The sequence below is a fragment of the Nyctibius grandis genome, chromosome 15 (assembly GCF_013368605.1).
Source record: "Nyctibius grandis isolate bNycGra1 chromosome 15, bNycGra1.pri, whole genome shotgun sequence".
NCBI classification, from domain to species: Eukaryota; Metazoa; Chordata; class Aves; order Nyctibiiformes; family Nyctibiidae; genus Nyctibius; species Nyctibius grandis.
In genome coordinates, this window is record NC_090672.1 from 969,119 (window position 1) to 990,512 (window position 21,394).

Genomic DNA, 21,394 nt, shown 5'->3' on the forward strand with positions numbered 1-21,394 from the left:
GTGTTTACTTAAACACGTGCCCTCTCTTATATCGCTTTCTCTGTGCAAAACAGATTGGCAGAAAAATGCTTTTATTACATGGCATATTACAGCGTCGATATCTCAACATATTAAATGTTTTTTCCCCCTTCTTGGAGCTCCAAAAGTTTAATAATCACAAGAATATTATGACATTTGCTTATTTTTCATCTGTTTTTCTTTCCTAGACTGTGAAAGCACTAAACCACTTAAAAGAAAACTTGAAAATCATTCACAGAGGTGAGTTCATGTCTTTTCTTCTTGCCTACAAAAATAGTTGCAAGGATTTTAAGCAGCCTTTGCTTCAAGTCAAAGTGTAGTTAGTATGTGGGCTACCGCGAGTGTGAGTGCAGGTTTTGCACAAGCGTGTCCCCAGTGGCTGTTCCAGTGCCCCTTTGGTCTGTGGTTGTCCATAAAAGTGTGATTTCAAGGTGGCTGGGCATCTGCCTCTGCCCCCAGGCACGTGGCATCTTCGGGGCTGGCTCCATCTCCTCTTGCTCCCGGTCAGGATCCTCAGCGGCGACAAGCCCACCCCATGCCAAGGGGCGATGGCCATTGCGCAGGGCTGCCCGTCTCGGTTCTCTGCAGCTGCTGTTCTTGAAATTGAAAGCTCCAGCTGTGACTTACTGGTTTAAATTTCTTTCCCTTGCAGACATCAAACCTTCCAATATTCTTCTGGACAGAAATGGAAATATTAAACTCTGTGACTTCGGCATTAGCGGACAGCTTGTGGACTCCATTGCCAAAACGCGGGACGCGGGGTGCCGGCCGTACATGGCGGTGAGCGGGGGCGAGCGGGGCGGCAGGGAGCTGGCGTGCCCGCGGGCTGTGCAGGACCTGACCCGCCTTCTGCAGGCCTGGCTCAGCGGGGCCGTGCCTGCCGTCTGACCGAGGTGTCAGCCTGTTTCCCGTGGGATGAGCACCCCCTTCCCAGAGGAAACTGAGCTCTGGATTGAGCACTGCTGCTGGCAGCATCAGCGAAGGCATCCAGGCTGTGGCAAGGTGACCAAGCTCCCTTTTTTGTGCTGGGAGTGCTGCGGCGCTGGAGCACGGAGCTGCTCTGTGCCTTCCAGCAGCGCCCGCTCACGCTCCAAAACAAACAGCGCGCGGGGGAGGCCGTGCCGTCTGCCTGCGGGGTTCTCTTGGTCTGCAAGAAATCTATTTGCCACAGTAAGATTATGTCACAGGAGTTATTGCAGAGCAGAATTATAGTGATTTTTGCAAACCAGTTTAATTCCAAAGTGTGCCATAACTTAATTCCAGGAGAATGTGATTCTGGAGAGCAACAGTAGCAGAGCAGCTGCGTGGAAATCATTCAGGCTGAGCCATGGCTCCTGAGAGTCTGTCCTGCTTGTTGCTTCCCTCCCTCTCCCAGGGAGAAAAGCTGTGGTGGTGATTTTCGAAGCTGTCTGAGGGCTTTAAACCTTTCTGTGTGTCAGGCTGCTTTGAAAATGCATCTCTCGGTTTCCCGTCAGCTGGGTGCGCCTTGTGCAGGGAGCTGTGTGTCTGCTGCTGTCAATGAGACTTTAATTTCAGTGGCTCTGTTGAACTCTCATTACTTACCTTATGGCTCTGTGTGCTGAGAAGTGCTGTTTTCTGAACTTCTTATCTACCACCAAGGAAACAAAAAAGGAAACTCTCTCTCTTAAGGCACAGTGCGCGTCTGGTCCAGGTAACGGCGCTCATATGGCTTTTATCTGACTGTGGTGTCCAAGGCAAAACCTGTCTGCCCCGATCCTGATCTGTGCAAGCACAGAGTCTGAGTTTCGGAGCGTTTGACCTTTTCTGTTCGCTGTCCTCATAACAGAGCTAGTTACTCAACGGGCTGGAAAGAAGAGTACAGATGAGATCTGTTATTGGAGACCAGTGCTGCGGTACAACAGAGTGTGCAAGCCCCTGAGCTACGTAACGTAGTGTAGCGAGGTGGGGGTCGGTCTCTTCTCCCAGGTAACAAGCGATAGGATGAGAGGAAACTGCCTCAAGTTGTGCCAGGGGAGGTTTAGATTGGAGATCAGGGACAATTTCTTCACTGAAGGTGTTATCAAGCACTGGAACAGGCTGCCCAGGGCAGTGGTGGAGTCACCATCTCTGGAGGGATTTAAAAGCCGTGTAGATGTGGTGCTGAGGGACATGGGTTAGTGGTGGACTTGGCAGTGTTGGGTTAAGGGTTGGACTCGATGATCTTAAAGGTCCTTTCCAACCAAAACGATTCTGTGATTCTATGAAACAGGGCAGAAAGGGGCAGTTCGTTTAAATAAAGACCTTGTGAGGCTGGAGAGAGGGCAGTGGGATGTCTCTGCTCTGAGCACTTTTGGCAAGCGTGTGGAGCTCCCTACAGGGAAGAGGGTCGGTCAGAGCTGCCCAGTTTGTTGTGTTGGTGGGGCATGGGATGCTAAGGGCAGCAGCAAAGCAAGGTGCCCCAGGAGGGGATGGGAGCCAGTGCAGTCTGAGCTAGTCTGATGCGAGGCTGAGTATGTGCATCTCACACTGCAGGCACTTCAGATAGCATCGCTCCATGGAGTTAAGGCTGTTGTTGACTTTTCCCTATCCTCTGAGGTGGATATCGAGTCTGTAAATAGGGCTTTTGAAAAACTGCTCTCTCCTTTCCCCCTCCCAAGTTCAGTGGGCTGTAATTAATCTTCCCCCTTTTTATTAGAACCGTGGGTAGCTGGTTAGCTTTGCACAGGCCGTTGGTTTAGTTACAACGTGACAGTTGCCAGCACGTCTGTAAATAGCTGTGCTGCTTCATCTCCCCTGGGACTTGGGTGGGTGGGTGCTTCCGATAGCCGCTTGGTTTTCCTGCCTGCCTGTGCGCATCCGCTCTGCTCCTTGTGCATCTCCATCACCAGCTCCAGACTCGCTTGGAGTTGCTCACTTTTTTAAGTGAGCAAAAGTGTTTCAGTTCAGTTTGTGATTCTAAGAGCCTTGGAACGGTACGTGGTTTGTGGGATGAGCCAGCAGCTGGCAAGCGGTGTGGGAGACGGCTGGCCTCTTCCCTTCTGCTCTCTGGACTCAGTGACTCCTCTCCAAGTACATGAGCATTTCCACGTACTGGGAAGCCTGGGAAATGGGGAGATGTCCCCAGCGTGGAGGCACATCTGCCAGCTCTTTCTCCAAGCCAGCAGAGGCTGATGGCTGTAGTGATGCTGTGATCAAACCTGAATATACCTGGGAGGGAGTCAGGCCAGTCACACTCCTTTCGAAAGGATTTTTTTTTTTTTTTTTTGGTGCAAAATAGGCGACTATTTTTGGTGCAAAATAACGTGACTATGTTCAGTCAGGGCGGGTCTGATAAGGGCTGCTGGATGATGCTCCCTGACGGTGAGAGCATGTTGCTCTGCAAGGCCCACTTGGCCCGTGGCACTTGCAGTAATTCTTGTAGCATGAGCACTTGCCCACCGAAGGAACCTGATAACACCGTGTTCACTGGAGCTGGGTCCCCAAATAGCTGTGGATAACAATAACACTGGATGTCGGCCAGTTTGACTGCGAGCCGTCTGATTAGGCAGCAGGAGCCACGTCCAGCTGCTAAGCAAGTGCTGGGTGGTTTAACCGAAATTGTTAGAGCCGTCACAGAAAGCAGCGTGTCAGCCTTGGAGCTGCCAGTGCTGGAGAGGTTGTTTTGCTTTGAGGTTTGAATTCCCCTGTGATCGGTATATTGAAGTAAAGGTGTATGTGTTGGTGTTCTCTGAAAGAAAGGAAGGAAAGGCAGAGCCCCTGCACTGTCCCTGAGCAGCCCGGGCTGTTTGCTGAGCCCTCCTGAGACCAGACCTGTGCCAGTGCCAGTGCCAGCACTGTGGGTTTGCTCTAGGTGAGGTTTCACAACGTGCTCACGGCAGCCTTAAACCAGCAGTGGGGGTGAGATTGCTCCCGGCCAGCCCCTGGTCCTCCCCGCCTGCTGCTCCCGGTGATCTCTGCGTTGCCTCATGCTGCAGCGGGTGCTGCTGGTTTGGGTGGGAGGGGGAGGCTCTTGTGTGCCACACTGAAGCTGGTGGGCTTTGTGGCATTAACTGCTTTTTGCCTTCTGAATGCTCAAGCAAACCCAGCTTCTCTGTCACAGAGGAGGGACGAGACTGGAAGCACCTGGTTTGGGTAGGGGAGGACCCAGCCAGTGTGAGGACGGAGGTCCCCTGCTCCTTTGGGACCTGTCCAGGGGCAGAGTTTGATGGTGTCACACATGTCCTTGGTCCCTCAGGTCACCTGGGAGCTGCACGCTGCGGCTGTGCCCGAGCGCTGGTGCGCACCCTCCCCTGGGCCGCCCGCTCGGCTCTCCCTGAAGAGCTGTCGAGATGAGGGGCGTGCGGTGCTGGGGGTACAGAGCAGCCTCGGTGCTGATGCATGACCCGTGTCCCAGCAAACACACTGGTGCCTGTCCCTGCCTGTGCACAGACGGGGGGCCAGCGCAGAGCCCCGGCGCTGCAGTGCTGCTGCACACCGGCGCTCTGTGTTTCCTCCTGCTCCTCGTTTCTCCCTGGCAGAGGTGGGCAGTTGCTGCTGGCATCGGCGTCCAGGGCCGGGTGGAGGCAGCGTCCCCGTGCTCGGATGGCTCATGCAGGGTTCAGGCTGTGCACAGAAAAGGAAAAGTTCCCAAGGCAGGTGACGGTGACAGCCCTGAGCCCTGCTGCCCCGGCTCTCCCCACGTAGAGGGAGAGGCTGCAGGGGTGCAGGAGCTCTCTGAATCCTTTACCCAAGCAGAGCTGCAGCAAGAGCCTCTGTTTCAGCTTCGCATTCCTGACCCGATGCCCAGGTTTTCATTGGGCTCGGTCATTCTGTGTGCACAGGCAGGCTGTAGGTTTGAATTCATGCAGCTAAAATCCTCTTGGATGCTCCTGAATATTGCTGGGTGTTGAACTTCTTCATTTCCTTTTTTATTTTTTTTTCCTTTGAAACTTGGCACCCAGCCATGATTTTTATGACTGAGAAAACAAATTTGGGAGGAGACTAGGAGACGTGTAGCACCGTCCCTCTGCGAGCAGCGCGGACTGGACTCAGGCTTTGCCTCCCGCAGCGTAGTGAGTGCTGGGGGAGATGCCTGAGCTCTGAGCGCAGCCCTCCCCGCTCGCGTGCTGCTGCTGCTCGCGTGCGTCAGGGGTTTCTGCTGAGAACATAACCTCCGCTTACTCATTCACCGGCTGAAATCATCCGTGAGGTTCGCCCAGCATGGGACTTCTGTCCAAACTTAGCTCCTTACATCACGCGGAGCGGAGCCCGGGCCGAGCGGCTCCGCGGCCGGGCTGAGCTCCCGTCTGCGCGTCGGCACTTCCACCGCCGTCCTGCCGGGGACGCAGCGGGAAGGGGTTTTCCTCCTCACCCGTTTGGACGCTGGTCTGCACAGGCAGTTTGTATAAACCTGTGTCAGCAGCCGCCTGTGTAAGCAGACTGCTCGGCCAGAAGTATTGTGAGCAGGGTGTGAGGTTTGTGGAGTATTAAAAGGCAGGAAAAAGTCATTTTGGCCACTCGAATTTATGTGGGAAGTGCCTAAAAGTCAGGTTTGGAAGATAGTTGCCCTCGAGAGGCGTTGGAGGTTCAGCTGGGAGCGGCAGGCAGCTCCTGCTTGCCATGTGTTGGCTCTGCATGGAGCACGGCTGGCTGTGCTGGAGCGGCCCGGGGTAGCCCCTGCTGCCATGATTAGCTGCAAGAAGGCTGATTGGAAGCCACAATTAGCAGGATGTGATCAACAGGGTGGTGAAGATGCAAAGAGGAATGGGCAGGGCTCCTTAGGGCAGGGTCAGGTGTGGGGAGAGGGAGCGCAGGGTTGTGGAGGTCCCAGCTCCGCAGGTGTGGGCCTTCCTCCTCCCTGAGCCTGTTTGGCTCTCGCTGCTCGTGTGGGTGAGGCTGGGGGGATTCTGCTTCAGGAGGACCCACAGGGATTTGTAGGGGGACTCTCCACTCTTCATGGAATGCAAAAGCTCCTATTACCCATAATATATGGGAAGGGTCAGGACTGGACCTGGGGGGTGAGGGCTGTGCTTTGCAGGTGCGAACTTTCACAGGTGATGAGGCCAGAAGGATGGCCGATTGAATGCAGCCTCCTGACCCTGTGCCCAGGCCAACAGCTTGTGGTTGAATGGAAGCGATCTTTAAGAAAGAGAAACCAGTTTTTAAGGCTCAGACTGCTAGCAACTCCAGCCTGACCCTAGCTGGGCTGCCACACGATGACCCACCTTTGCTGATGACCATCTGCATTTTGTTATGTTTGGTTTCTGGTTAGGAGGTGTGTAACTTCATCTGTAGACACCTTCTCTTGGTGCCCTTTCTCTGCCATATCAGAGAGTCCTCTAGGATAAGAAGTCGTCCCCTTGCACTGCTTCCTGACGGACTCCTTTTCTTTTCAGTGTGTGTTTGGAGGCTTGCCTGTCGGTTAGGCGTTGAGGCTGTGGAAAAATCACTGTGCTCCTTGCAATTCAGTGTTTTGTAACTAACTACTTCAAGGAGTTCTGGAGCATCCCCACTAAAATTGCAGGCCCTCAGTCAGGTTCTGTGACAAAGTTAGTGAGGCTGAAACAATACCGTCAGCCCTCTAAAACTCCTGCTCCTCCAGAGCTCGGCCCTGTTAATCTACTACAGTTCTTGGAAGCAGTGGTGGGGATGGCATTGAGGGGATGCGTCAAGGTCTGGGGTACTGGAGGGTGGTCTGCAAAAGCAACGCCAGACGATGAAGGCCTCCGAAGTCCTACGTTAAAGGTGCCTCTTCAAGTGCTGGAGAATCAGCCTCAAGAAATAGCCTCAAGCTTTGCCAGGGGAGGTTCAGGTTAGGCATTAGGAAGAATTTCTTCTCAGAAAGGGTCATTAGACATTGGAACGGGCTGCCCAGGGAGGTGGTGGAGTCACCAACTCTGGATGTGTTTAAGAAAAGACTGGACATGGCACTTAGTGCCATGGTCTAGTTGACGTGGTGGTGTCAGGGCAATGGTTGGACTTGATGAATCCAGAGGTCTCTTCCAACCTGATTGATTCTGTGATTCTGCAATCTACCATAGTGCCCATGAAGTTGTCCTGGTCATTAATTATGCTCCTAATACCATCTTTTTAATACGAGTGAGTCTTGTTTTAATGGATGGCCGTGGGCTCTTGTTCTGGCTTTGTTTGCAGAGTTAAGGAGTCCTTTACTTGCCACAGCCTCTTTCCCCAGTCGGTATTTCCTGACTCTGATGTAGTCACCTCTTAAGCCTTTCTTTGAGGAGATTAGCGACTGAGCAGCTTATACCCTTAAGGCAGATTGGATTGTATTTTATGGCTGTGCTATAAACCCCCCATTTTTTTAGCATCCTTTTACAAACGTATACCCTGAAATTGAGCAAACTTCCAGTGTTTGTCTCACCTGCGGAGTATAAAGTAAGAGCAGTGGTTCGTAGCGCATTGCCCCAGCTACACGCCTTTAATCGTGATGCTCCTCTGGGATTTCGTGCACTCCTGTCCTTGTCTAGGAGCCTGTCTGTCACCCCAGAGAGCTGCTTGTTCTGTGTCTGGTTGAGAGAGTCAGAGCCCAGCTTACCAAACATGCAAATCACACTAGTTCTTCAGGAACCTTCATTTATCACACTAACAATATTTTTATAATATGCAGAATTTAGCAGCACTGATTTTATATTTTCGTCCATTAGCAGTAGGCCAAGGAAGGTCACCTTTGAGGTCCCGTTGTAAATCCTGTCTTTCCCACTCAATAGAGTCCATTTAACAAGTTACGCTCTGAACTCTTTTACCATTTTTAACAAGACGAATAAAGTCATCTAGAACATGCTGTGCCAAGCCCAACGGGACCTCGTTGCCTTCATTAACGTTCCTGCCAATTTCTGTGCCTAGCAAGCGTCCCCCGTCCACCAGTCCATCACTGTCCTGCGATCTTCCTGCTGCAGAGATCGAGGGATTCGAACGCTGTCAGGAAAGCCAGCTGGGAGGGGATGGTAATCCCATGCGAACGGAAACCAGCGTCTCCACCTGGAAAATGCTGCTGGAGAAGTTTTTAAATGAAACATTCTCTCAGAGTAAATATGTAAAGGAAATAGGAGGGGAGGAAAGGCCATTCTCTAGAAACATGACCTCCGCTGATAATCTCTGTGCAGCCGCGGGCTTCGTGGCTGGCCTGGGCGAGGGGAGGGGACAGGAAATCAAAGAACAGAGGGGATTTTGGAAGGAATGTCTGAATTCAAAAGTCCAAGCAGGGATGAATATTTTGACTAAAGTATTTTTTGACAATACTACTCTCATCTCCTCCGTAGGTGTAGAAGTGGTGCACACAGAGACAGCATTACTGCTGCTGTCCTAGGGGTGGTAGACTGAGGAGCAGGGGGAAGTGGCAGGTCCACCTAGCCAGCAAAGACAGAAGAACTCATGTTCTCCGCTTTCCTGTCAGCTCTTCCACCCATCACGCTGTGTCTCCTTTGCTCTGCAGTGTCACACCCTGGCCAAGGAGCCGTGTCTCCTCCTGCAACCAGGGTAGGCTGCTGCATAGGATGCTGCACGACCCCTGTAGCAATCGGCGCTGCAGTACAGGCCCAGAGAAAACAAAGTGTTAATGGCTTTTTCATCGGTCACCTAGTACCGGAGAGGAGGAGTATAACCTTAGAAAAGACTTTACCCAGCACAGCGTTGACGGTGATGCCTCACTTGCTCATGTGAATGACTCACATCTGTGCTCTTAGACCGAGGCTTGTGCAGCACTGAGGTCACCTTCTGTGAGCTCCTACGTGCCCAGGAGGAGATCCAGAAAGCTTATTAGGCTTCACTGCACGTAAAAATCGAGATCCACATCAAATTAGACACCTCACCTCTTTAGTAGCCAGTAGAAGAATTTGGTGTCACCAAGGGAGATCACTGTCGTCCAAGGGAGATTGGTGTCACCTAAGGGAGAGCCCTTGAAACTTCCCATAGAGCAGAGCGGTAACCCTGGCCAGGAGGAGTGGATGGATGTTCACATCTGTTTGGAGCTCCAACACCTACTGTAGGGCTGCATCTTGGGCACCGGGGGCTGGTGGTGAGCATCTCTTGGGGAGGTGAGTGGTCAGGCTCTTCCTCAGCCTTACAGCGTCTGAACTGCCAGCACAGCCCTGTAGAGAAGTCAGGGAAGGGGCTCACAGGAATAAAACATTGGGAGGTCTCAGCGAGCAGATGAGAGGGAGCTGCACAGAGCACCCTTTCACTCTGGAGGAGGAGGAGACGGGAGAAGTAGGTCCGAGAGCCCAGCGAGTCAGTGCCTCCTCACCTGCCCTGCTTTAGTAGAATCATAGAATGATTTTGGTTGGAAGGGGCCTTTAAGATCATCAAGTCCAACCGGTAACCCAGCACTGCCCAGCCCACCACTAACCCATGTCCCTAAGCACCACGTCTACACAGCTTTTACATCTACACACCTCCAGGGATGGTGACTCCACCACTGCCCTGGGCAGCCTGTGCTTGACAACCCTTTCAGTGAAGAAATTGTCCCTGATTTCCAACCTAAACCTCCCCTGGCACAGCTTGAGGCTGTTTCCTCTTGTCCTGTCACTTGTTACCTGGGAGAAGAGACCAACACCCCCCTCGCTACACCCTCCTTTCAGGCAGTTGTAGAGAGCGAGAAGGTCTCCCCTCAGCCTCCTTTTCTCCAGGCTAAACACCCCCAGGTCCCTCAGCCGCTCCTCATCACACTTGTGCTCCAGACCCTTCACCAGCTTCGTTGCCCTTCTCTGGACTCACTCCAGCACCTCGATGTCTTTCTTGTAGTAAAGCAGGCTTTGTGCCCGTCGCTTGTGTCCCAGCCTGGGCTGTGCTGTGACGCTAATGCTGGCCATCGCTCCATGCTCCGGCTGGATGGGCGGGAGGCCTGTGCAGGGGAGAGCCCTGGAGGAAAAACAACTTGCTTTTCACTGTAGGAATATTCTTGAGAAATACAGCAATGTGGAAAGTGAGTGACAACGTATTCGTTTACTGAACAGCAGAAGAATTTCCCAAACTAGTTATTTATGGTCCTAAAGATGGTTTCTGTTGCTGTTGCACAACCCTGCAGGCAGCTGTTCAGAGACATCGCTCCCCTGCTTGCTGTGGCTTTGCTTTGGAGTTGGCCCGAGAGCTGAGTCGCTCGGGCAGTGACAGATACTTCCCTCTGCCAGCGCTTGCCCAGCCCCTCGCAGGGCACTGCCATCCAAACGAGGAGCCACGGTAACGGGGTCACCACCGCGGGGGAGACGGCGTTTTTGTCTTGAGCGTCCCTAAACAAATACACATGGTGTTTTGATTAGCACAGCAGAACAGCGTGCTGGGGAGCAGCGGCTCTTGCGTGCAAGACTTGCATCCAGTTTGTGGCAGAGCACTGAGGGTCTGTTAACTCTGGCTGTCCCAGTTTGTATTTCACTGTGTGGTTTGCAGCTGAATTTGGCACAGATGATGCTGCGGCTGCAGCCTGCACAGCCCTGCTTCCAGATGTGCAGTGCTTTACCTTGCTCCCACCACTGGCCAAGGGCAGGGAGGTCCCTGGGCTTCATTTCACACATTTTTTAGTGTGAGAAGATCCACTCGCACCTCACGTCCGTCTGTTCCCGCGGTTGGACCAGAGGGGGAGTTTGTATCGTGTAGATTTTGTTCTGCTTTTTGTATTGCAGAAATTTAACTCTTTCTGGTCGTTCTTCACTTCTGGTAACCTTTTATTTTCTTTTAGTTTAGGGATGCATTGGCCTAAGTAGCAAATAAGAGTTTTTTATGTACATTTTAACGCCGTGTAGGCAGTTTTGAATTTGCAGTGCGTGTGGGTTAAAATTTTCTGATGATGTAACCAGTGAAAATCCAGACCTGAGCTTCAAGAATTGGGTTTACCCAGAAATGCAGCTGAAGACTGCAGGGAGTCGTGTGTGCGTCTGTCCGTGTGTCACACCCCGAATTGCGTGCGTTTGCGTAGCTGGGGGTTGGAGGAGAGGGAGGACCAGTGCTGCCCACTTCTGCTCGTTTTTCAGTTAAGATGCTGGTGCTTAGGTGGACACTGAAATGGAGAGAAGCCCCGTGGCAGCCTGCACCCTGCTTTGATGCATTCATACCTTGCCTGTTCGCACCGCCAGCACATCCAGCGGTGGGTCTCCATCTCAGCCGTTGCCTTTCCTCGCCTGCGCTTGGCGTTAGAACACTTGGCATGACCCGGGCTTTGTCTGCAGCCCTCGTTCCAGGTCCCCGGAGTGCGACATGCTGACTCTTCCTTCGTTGGTGTTAATTGCTCCCATGTCATCTACATGGAAAATTCCCAGCATTCTTTCTGCTCTGTATTTAGACAGGATTTATTTTGGTCCCTTCTGCTTTCCCTTTAGCTCTGCCACCACGTTCTAGGGCCAAGTCTCTGTTGCTCCGTCTGCGCTCTGCTCAGTCGCGGTGGCAGGCTGCCCCTGCGTGGGTGCTTCGGAGGAGAAGCTCTGTCTCACCAGTGCCACCTACCTCACCCCTCCCTCTAACACACAGCCTTTTCATGCTTCACGCCCTGCCCAAAGTACCTGCCCGCCATGCAGTCCTGTAATCCACTGTGCTGCATGGAGAGCGAGTCCTTCTGCGGGCTGTGAACTGCACTGCTGTGGCACGTCCCTATGGACCTGCAGTGTGGGAGTCCCGGCACTGGCAAGGCCAGCATCCCCATAATTTTGTGTGGCCCTGTGCTGGCTGGTCCCTGGTGGCAGCCTCCAGACGTCGTGATGTGTCCCCAGCAGCATGCAGGGCCGGGCCATGCACGGCCGGTCCTGCACACCAGCATCCGTCGCGTGGGTGGCATGCTCCACGGTGGTGTGTGTGGGACTAAAGACACAGTCTCCTGTCATGGGGTGGTCCTTGTTCCTGCAAAGTGACTCTGATTTTCATGGTAGGAAGGTACATGCCAGCTGTGGAATCCATCTTTGATTGCCAAAATGCTCATGGCCTGGCATGGATAGCGGCCATGACCCCAGAGAGCTGCCTCACTGTGGGGCAGTGGCGCATGGTGGCCTGCAGCACAGGTAGCATTGATGGAATCATAGAACCTCGGAAAGGTTTAGTTGGAAGGTACCTTCAAAGATCATCGAGCCCAGCCCCCCTCTGGATCTAATCTACTCATTAGATCAGGTTGCATAAAGCCCTGTCCAACCTGACCCTGATCACCTTCACTGATGGGGCATGCACAGCTTAGCTGGGCAAACTGTTCCAGTGTCTCACCACCCTCATTGTAAACAATTTCTTCCTTGTGTCCAATCTAAACCTACCCTCTTTCAGTTTAAAACCATTGCCCCTTGTCCTGTCACTACAAAAAGTCTTTCTTATAAGCCCCCTTTATATATTGAAAGGCTGTAACAAGGTCTCCCTAGAGCCTTCTCTTCTCCAGGCTCAACAGCCCCAACTCTCTCAGCCTTTCTTCACAGGAGAGGTGTTCCAGCCCTCAGATCATTTTGGTGTCCCTCCTCTGGACCTGCTCTAACAGGTCCATGTCTTTCCTCTGCTGGGGGCCCCAGAGCTGGATGCAGTGCTCCAGGTGGCAACTCACCAGTTGGAGTAGAGGGGGACAATCCCCTCCCTCAACCTGCTTGCCACAATGTCGTTGTGCCTTGAGGAACAGGGAAGGGATAGCTTGATGTGCTTCACACCCACTCTTGCTGCTGGCTACTGGAACCACGGACAAAGAAGGAGCCACCAGCATCTGGCAGGAGGGGCTGGAGGCAAGAGGATGCAATGATTGCTTTGCACAGAGGGAAGGCAGGACTGGTGTCGCAGGGCTGCGGTCACAGCAGCATGGTACCGGGTGTGCCGCTGGGCTGATGGAGCCCGGCTCTTCTGGGGCCTGGAGGGGCTGTGTGGGGCCACAGGTAAACAAGGCTGTTGGGGAGGGGCACGTCCATCATGCTGCCTGTGGCGCTGAGACAGAGCAGGGTAGATGAAGCATCACTCATGAGCGTGATTGATGAAAGTCCCTGGAAGCTTCTTTCAGCCCGTAACCTTGTGTATGAGGGGACAGAGGAGGTGCCTGCTGTACCGCATCTAACGCTGGTCTAAAACAGCTCCAAAAAAAAAGAGTTGGACTGTGCTGAATTGCCGTTTCAGATCACCTTTTACACTATACCTCCATAAAATCCATGTTTGATTCCTTAAGATGTTTCTCTGCTGGGGTTGGATATCTGCCCTAGCAACAAGTTTGCCTTAGAGCTGTGCCAGGGTGCTTAGAGTTTTTTCTAAGTTTGCAGGTGCTTCTCATTCCTTCCTGCATGGCACAGTGTTTGACTGGTCCTTCTTCCTATTTCAGCCTGAAAGGATAGATCCCAGCGCATCCAGGCAAGGCTATGACGTCCGCTCAGATGTCTGGAGCTTGGGAATTACATTGGTAAGTGCGCGGGGTTTGAGCCCTCTGCTGCGCGGTGCTTTCCTGGTGGGTAGCCTTGGTGCGCGTTGCAGCGCGATGGAGTTGGTTGGTATCAAACACGTGCTTGAAACAAAGCCCAGCTCCGCTGCTGTGAAGCGTTTGCATGTTGTGATTGAAGTGGGCACCTCCTGGCTCAGAAACAATGTAAGTCCCTTCAAGGCAGATGGTTCTCCTGAACGTCTGAGGATACTTTTGGCTGCTGCTGTGTTTTGCAGAGAAAGAGATAAGAGCAGGGAGTAGGTGTTGGATCATAAATGAATTTTGTCTTCAAAATCTCAGATGAGAAGGGATGGTGAGTGTGGTGGTGCAGAACAGAGCATCCAGCCTGTGTGAATAAGCCTCTCACAGCCCTGGCATCTGGTATACTTGTGCTGTGCAGAACACTTCAGTTACTCCTGGGTCCTGGTTGCTGATTCCTCTCCGGCTTAACCACAGCACTGCTGGGTGCACGCATTGATAAAGTGAAAAGATCTTCCCTTCGAGGTGGTTAAATAGAAGAGAAAACAGATGGAATAAGTATGAACCAGTAGCTTCTGTCTTCCCCACTGGCATTTTAAAATGCTCATTTTCATTGTCCTGCGAGGAGCAGGAAGTTGGCCTCCATGATCGTTATGGGTCCCTTCCAACTTAAGATATTCTGTGACCGTGTGATTCTCATTATCCATTTTCTCTAGTGGTTGTTAGGACACTGGGGAAGGAACAGGAGTATTTTACTCTCCTACTTTTGAACACCTTAGTAAGAGCATTGGTTCATTTTATAGGCAGTGGAGTAGAAGACGTTGTCAACATGAAAGCATGGCATAGCCAGGTTAAATCTGGAGGGGCTCCTAACGTAGCCAGCAGAACTTAGTATTGGGTAAAACTTTCCCTTCTCTTCTCTCAGCTGAGCTTCATATAGGGAATGGGTTGGAGAATGTCAACCTAGTCTTCCTTTTGGTGGGCTTAAGGGTCCTTGCAGACATTTTCTTACCCTCTTTGAACTTATCTTGTGTAACCTGCCTGGTGCTGTTGCTGTCTCTCTGCAGTATGAGCTGGCCACAGGGCGATTTCCCTACCCCAAGTGGAACAGTGTATTTGACCAGTTGACACAAGTAGTAAAAGGAGACCCACCACAGCTGAGTAACTCAGAGGAAAGGGAGTTCTCCCCAAGTTTCATCAACTTCGTCAACTTGTGGTAAGTGTTTCCTACTGAAAGCACTTGGAGTTGGCTTGTTTTGTCATTGGTAGGTATTTGGCAAGGGTCACATGCCAAACACTTCCTAGCTTAGTTTCACATTCCTGCGCCAACGTGAGGGTGAGGACCTTTCACATTTCACTGGTTTGGAGGTGATGGGAGACTTTTCTGGGTGGGGGCTGAAGAGGAGACCTTTGGAAACTGCTCTCCAGGGAAGGGATGAGGAGAAAACCTCTGAGAGTCAGTGCTCAAGAGAGGCATGGTAAGATCCATGGGAGGAGGTTTGCATGACCAGATTTGCATGGCCTGGCCTGTGCATCCCGTTCCTTGGTATGACACAGGCTTGGGACAGAGCTGCTGTTTGCCCTTTCTTCTGCAGGTGGAGGCCTGAGACACCTGGCAGTATGGTCTCGTGGTTGGGCAGAGGATCTGTACTGGTCCTGCCTTTTGCCTGGCAAGGTCAGGACCTGTAGCAGGTGGCTTGCTTGGTTGTTGGCTTCATGTGTCGTGTCAATCATATGTCAAGATCAAGACCAGAGGTGGTTTTCTGTAGGGCAGGGCCTCTGCAGCACGGTCAGCCTTGGATGGAGGGTGTGCAGCGTTTGCGCAGGAGCGGCTTGGAGCAGTCTGTCTGCCTGCCACCTGTGTGTGGTCCTGCTTCGGTTAAGGGCTGATTGTGAATTTTCTGATGCAGTATTTTTCTGTCAAAATGTGAAAGGTGGTCAACATAATTTAATTAACCTAATACCAAAGACCACAGGAGATTAGTGTGGCCTGTGTTTGTCTTCTGGGACCTTCTGCTCTGATCAGACCCAGGTGATGGACATCCCCAGCACAAGGGTAACCATCTCAAAGCTCTGTGACACAGGAAGACTCAGCTCTAGACAATTTTAACTTTCAAGAGGTTTTGTTTCAGGGTTTTCCATCTGCTGGAGATGGTTTTTGGGTTTGGATTTTACTCCCTTTCAGAATTATGAGTTTTTACGGAGGCCAAGTTCCACTTTCCAGCTGGCTTTAAGGAAGGCCTGGTTATTGTCTTTTGGCTGCAGAAAATAAAGCATCAAAACGGTTTCCTGCTCAAAAGGAGTTTCCATTTTTCAGTCAAAAATGGTATTGTATTTGGTTGAAAATCAGAGTTGCTTTCCCCACGTACAGAACAAGCAATAGTTTGTGTCTCACGTTGTTCTCCGTAGAGATGCCATATCATTACAGAGTTTGCAAAGCCAGGAGCTTGCTCTCCTGCCCTGTATGCACCGGTGAGCTGGGCTCCAGGTCGCCCGACAGAGGAGCCTGCACGGCATCTCTGCTAAACAGCAGCATCTTTGGCGCACGGGTCCAGTTGGGTCAATTCATGTTTCCAGCCCATTTACGCCTCCCAGGACCTGCTGCTCTGGAACAGCCACAGTGCATGGAGCAATGGGGCAGTTTTCAGTCTAATTCTGGTTTTTCTTTAATCTGGTTTTGTAAATAATCTGACTTGTGCCTGGAATATTTATGATGTCTTCATAGCAACTTTGTAATAAATATTTCTCTTAATAACGTTTAGTTAAGTGCAAACAGTAATCTTTGGTGTTGCTAAGCAGGCAGGTGAGTCTCCAAAAGGCTGTGCTTTTAGGTGATGGCATTACCCTACAAATGTGAATCTAATGATCTTCTATTTTTGTGCATTCAAGAGTCAGGAAAAATGTTGAAAGAGAGTCCTGCAGTGTTGCTGCCTGCTCGCCATGGTAGATCAGTGAGGAAAGGATATTTTTGATAATGTTAAAAGTTTCTGGGATTTTTATTTTTCTGCCATTTGCTTTGGCTCCCAACAGCACTGTGAGTGCCTGGGTGGAACATTTTTCACCTTCAGCCCACATCCCTGTGTTAGATGCTTATCTGAAGTCGCACTCCTCCTGGAACTGCTTACAGTGATCCAGCTTTCTGCTCCAGAGTTTGTGCAGTGTCCAAGCTCTGTGTCTGGCTGTTGGGAGCCTTGTGCTGGCAGCTGCAGAACGAGCTGTGAGCTCCTGGGGCCCGGCGTGCCTGGGGAGGAGATCAGATGTTCCTGCGAAGGAGCTGTACGGCACCTGGGGCTGCAGATGGCCGCTCCAGACACGTAGCTTCACGTTGAGCTGGAAAAGAAATGGAAGATTTCTAGGACTGCGTTATGAAAGCGTGCATGGAAATTTCAGAGCAAAACTCAGTCAGTTTTGAGAGCAAAACTCAGTCGCAACGCCTTAAAGGCGTTGCGAGGAGTGTATTCGAGCCCCCAGACTCACTGAGGTCAGAAAATGAATTGCTGTTGGGTAGCAAAAACCTGAGGTGAGGATGTTTGTGCAGCAGCCGCAGGATTTCCTGCCCTCTCTGCCCCTGCACAGCAATGCAGGCAGGTCACAGGACAGAGCAGCATTAATCACCCTCCGCTTCTCCAAATATCTCTGGAGGTGTCTAAGAAAAGCCTGGACATGGCACTTAGTGCCCTGGTCTAGTTGACATGGTGGTGTCAGGGCAATGGTTGGACTCGATGATCCCAGAGGGCTCTTCCAACCTCATTGATTCTGTGATTCTCCGAATAACTTGAGGCCATGCTGTAGTAGTGCTGGAGCTTGAGAAAGGTCCAGCCAGAGCCAGGGGGGATGGAAATGCAGCTGTTGGGAATTAGACTTCACTCCCCTCACTTGGGGAAGATGCGACATCCGCCCTTTCCCTTCCCGGTGGAGCAGCTCTGGCTCCCAGGGAAGGGGCTGCCGGTGCCGCCCATCACCCAGCCCCGTCCTGCAGCCCCTCTGCCTCTGGTCCCCATCGCCTCTCCTGCCCCCCACCATGTCCCCCCTGCTGCAGGCGCTTTGGTGGCCTTTGCTGCCACCTGCCATCCCCCTGTGCTGCGCTGGGGTGGTCGGGGTGCCAGAGGAGGCCTGCAGGAGCAGACGCTTTCCAGCCGGCCCTCCATGTTCCCCAGCCACCCACGGGCAGCCGTGTCACCTCTCCTTTCCCTTGCCGGCAGCTGTGGCCTGCTCACAGCTGGATGTGCCACCAGTGCCGGAGATGAGCCAGGACCTGGCCCTGCAGAGCGGTTTGATCGTCTGCTGTCTGCTGCAGCCCGGCCCCTGCCCGCGCATGCCGGGACGATGCTGTGGTGCCTGTGTCCCCTGTCTGTGCCCTGGCAGGTAGCACTGGCTCTTCTCTCCACTGCCCGATGGATGCAGGACAGCCTGGTTGCTGCTGCCCAAAACTTGTCAAAGCAGCGTGTGGAGGCAGCAGCAGTCAGGATGGCGTTCTGCTTGTGGCTCCCTTGGGCTCTTCCCCAGCAGGATTTGTTGGTGGCCACATTTGCCCACCCACGTGGGGATGGAGGGAGGGAGTCCCTGCAGTCTCTCACAGCACAAGGATTTTTTTTCAGAAAACAAGGCGGTGAGTCCCACCACGACAGCAGTGGATTCAACATCGTGTCCTGTAAAAATTTGCATTTGATGTCTGTAACAATTTCCCCAATCCCGCTTTCTCCTAATCCTCTTTCTGCTTTCTTTAGCCTTACAAAGGACGAGTCCAAAAGGCCAAAGTATAAAGAGCTTCTGGTGAGTGCAATGCGTCGTTGCCCACGCCGGCTGTCGTGGCTCTGCCAGTCACACAGTGGGGCTGGGTCGCACGTTTGAGGTCGCTCCTTGTCTTCTCGGGCCATCAAGGCAGGGTGTTCAGCTCCACAGCCTGAGGAAGAGCACCACCTCCATGCCACTGTCTCTGGGCTGCAGTCATGGCGATGGCCGAGATCGTTAGTGTCTGTACATAAACACAGGAGATCAGCGTGGGGGGAAGAGCCCCATCACAGCAATTCGGTGATCCCTGAAGTGGGCAGGCTCGGGCAGAAGCATTCTGGGTGTGCCATGTAAATGCTGCCTTTGCTTGAGGTCCTGGTGCCATGCAGGAGCCCTGTGGAATTGCTGGCCAGCACTGTCACGTGTAAATGCCTCCAACGCACAGGCCACACAACGAGGTTGAGAGTGCTGGGGCAGTGAGACCTGAAAGAGCACAGCTGTGGAGTAAGACACCATCAGAGCCTGTCCATGGTGGGGGGGTCCTAAAGGAGGGAATGCAGCGATGCTTTTGGGTTGGATAAATCACACTTGGCAACCATGCACCTTCAACGAGCTCTGGGCATCTGGAAGCCACCTCTTCAGGGGATGTGTGAAACCGTGCCCTAGGTCCCTGATGGTGGTGGTGTGATACGAAAGGAGTTTGCCTGGTGTCGTGGCCCAGAGAGTCACTGTGTTATTACTTTCCAGCTGCTCTGAGTTGGGTCTGGCCGGTACAGCCTCCTGGGCAGAGCAGAGGGTCAGGGTTAAGGAGAACTGGGTTTGGGTCCTGATCTCCTGTTTGACCTCCGCAAGCCACGTGTCCCTGTCACTCCTGTCTCCCCATTGCTGACAAGGCTGATGATGAAACCTCTGTTGAAAGAAAGTATTTCGGTAGCCCATGCTACAAAGGAGCCAGGTGCTGCCAATACTGCACCCTCACTGCCTCCTGCCCAGCAGTTCCTGACACTCCTGGAGTCCTGTCCCACCTCCATACTGCACAGTTAAGATATGGATTCCCTGTATGTAAAAGCCATGGACCAGGCTATGTCGTGTGGTCCCACAGCCACCACCAAGCCCTGTGTGCTTGCATCAGGCAAATCCATATGCTAAGCTTTCAGTTGGGTAAGCCAGCATGTGTCAGAAGGGAGAACGTAACCTTGTTGTTTTTTTATCTGATTCCAGAAACATCCCTTCATCCTGATGTATGAGGAACGCACAGTGGATGTTGCATGCTATGTTTGTAAAATCCTGGATCAAATGCCAGCAACTCCCAGCTCTCCAATGTACGTCGATTGATATTGCTGCTACATCAAACTCTAGAAAAAGGGCTGAGAGAAAACAAGCTGTAAAGAATTTTCATCACATATTGCAGTGTTTTTAATGCTCGCCCAGACACCATGTGCAATAATATTGGTGTTATTTCCATCCTGTCTGTATACTGTTGTCACATATAAAGTGCATCCCTGTAATACCTGATCACACAGTGTTAGTGTTGGTCAAAGAGAGACCTCATCTTGCTCTTTTGTGGACATATTCATGAAATGTGGAAATAAGTACATTTATTTGTTGACCGTGATTGGATAGCACCTAAAATTCATTTCTAGACTCAAAACTTGGAGACTTCTCAGCAGCTACTGGAAAGATTTTTCTCTCAAACTCTTCCAATTGTTGTTTCAAGTAATAATAAAAAGCAAACAAACAAAAGTTAGGCGTTGTCTGTCTGAACATTAAGAGACTTTGCCTGGAGGGAGAAGAACTTACTTAACCAACAAGATGCTTTGCCTTCTGGAGCTGGAAAGGCAAAGGAGGATTTTATTCTTCACAAAGTGCAATAGATTTACTGCTATGAAATTCTGTTGCTTTACAGTCGCAGTGTATTTTCTGGGGACAGTGTGCTCAGCTGAACTTCCTGTTAAAGAGAGATCATGTTAAATATAGTGAATATGTCTTTACCAAAAATATGTTGCGTTGAAAGAGGCTAACATTAAACTATTCAGAGATGGGACATAATGTATTCTTTCTCCTTTTACCAAGCCAGCCACTCTTCACTCTTAACTAGGTGTCCTGTAAATTGTTACCTGGTAAGATAAGAGCTTTGACCTGAAGAATTATTAAACTACTCGATTGAATTTAACCTGCTTGTGACCTGATTTATAGCTGCACAGTGCTCACCACCAGCTGGCTTTGCTTTGACTCCAACAAGTGCTGTTCATAAGGTCTGCAGCTGTTCTAATGAGCCACAAACGAATGCCTGTGATTTCTAGCCAATGTTTCTCATGTTCTTCACTGTCCCCAGCCCTGACGCTAGCACCTTTTCACTGACCCCGAGACCAGCCCAGTGTCCCTCACCAGACCAAACCTCAGCGCTTCCTTCTCGCCACTGCAAGCAGGATGGCAGGGACGTCCCCCCACCGCACTGGGCTCTGTGCCCGCCCCACTGCTGCAAACCTTACGCTCTGCTTAGCTTGCTGGAGACCTTCTTCACCACCTTCTGGGCGTGTTTAACCTCTTTTGTGACCCTCCATAGCTCTTCTTACTGCACCCTGGAGCGAACCTCACTGAGAATGTTTGGTGCAGATAGAGATGAGGTGGAGATGAGGAAGCGTCTAACGCCTTGTAGGCTTTTAGCTGACCCAGCAAGGCCAGGCAAGCTGTCATCTTCTGGCCCATTGCTGAGCAAAAAAGCGCATCAGTCGTGTTTTTCTTTAAATTAGCATATTTTTCAAAGATTAATTTTTCCTGAAAACATTTTTTTTCAAAACATTGCAGTTTTCAGGCATTTAGTAGCATACTGGGGGTAAAACAGAGGCTGCAGAGTCTCTGATCTCCATTTTGAGATACCTAGTTTAGGCACTTGGTAGGACTTCATCAATGTTAGAGCAACCTGCTGTCAAAGCTCTGTGGCAAGACCGGACCCAGGATGCAGAGGGCTAGAGACGCAATGGGAGTGGAAACACAGCAGTATTGGCAGGATTCGCAAGGAAGGGGCTTCCCACATCAAACCAATGCTACCAGGCGCGAACTGGCGGATGCAGGAGCACTGGAGACCAGCACATCCCTGCCCCAGCTGATCGGTTGGGAAAGGAGAGAGCCAAGGCCATGCTTGTGTGGTCACCTGGTGTTTTTCTGGCTGCAGAGGTGACACCCTTGCGTAAGGCTTGCAGCACTGCCCATCTCCCACTTGGCTGTCGGAGCTGGTCCCTCTGGCACCGAGGCTGATGCCAGTGTGATCCCTTGGGGCGTAACGTGCCCAGCCGTGCAGGGAGGTGCAGTCCTCCTGCCCTTCCTGGATTATGTTTCTCCAGGGCTGCTCGTCAG

The 21,394-nt window shown here is 51.8% G+C and overlaps 1 protein-coding gene across 1 annotated transcript in view; it reads left to right on the plus strand.

Annotated features, from left to right (window-relative positions):
- MAP2K4 (mitogen-activated protein kinase kinase 4) overlaps positions 1 to 20,210 on the plus strand; it is a 110,256-nt gene extending 90,046 nt beyond the window's left edge. Inside the window, exons 6-11 of the mRNA XM_068413315.1 lie at positions 207 to 258; positions 671 to 798; positions 13,232 to 13,309; positions 14,374 to 14,522; positions 18,034 to 18,079; positions 19,259 to 20,210. Of these exons, the coding sequence (XP_068269416.1) occupies positions 207 to 258; positions 671 to 798; positions 13,232 to 13,309; positions 14,374 to 14,522; positions 18,034 to 18,079; positions 19,259 to 19,372 (567 nt within the window). The 3' untranslated portion in view covers positions 19,373 to 20,210. The remainder of the gene's footprint in view (positions 1 to 206; positions 259 to 670; positions 799 to 13,231; positions 13,310 to 14,373; positions 14,523 to 18,033; positions 18,080 to 19,258) is intronic.
- Positions 20,211 to 21,394: the final 1,184 nt, after the last annotated feature.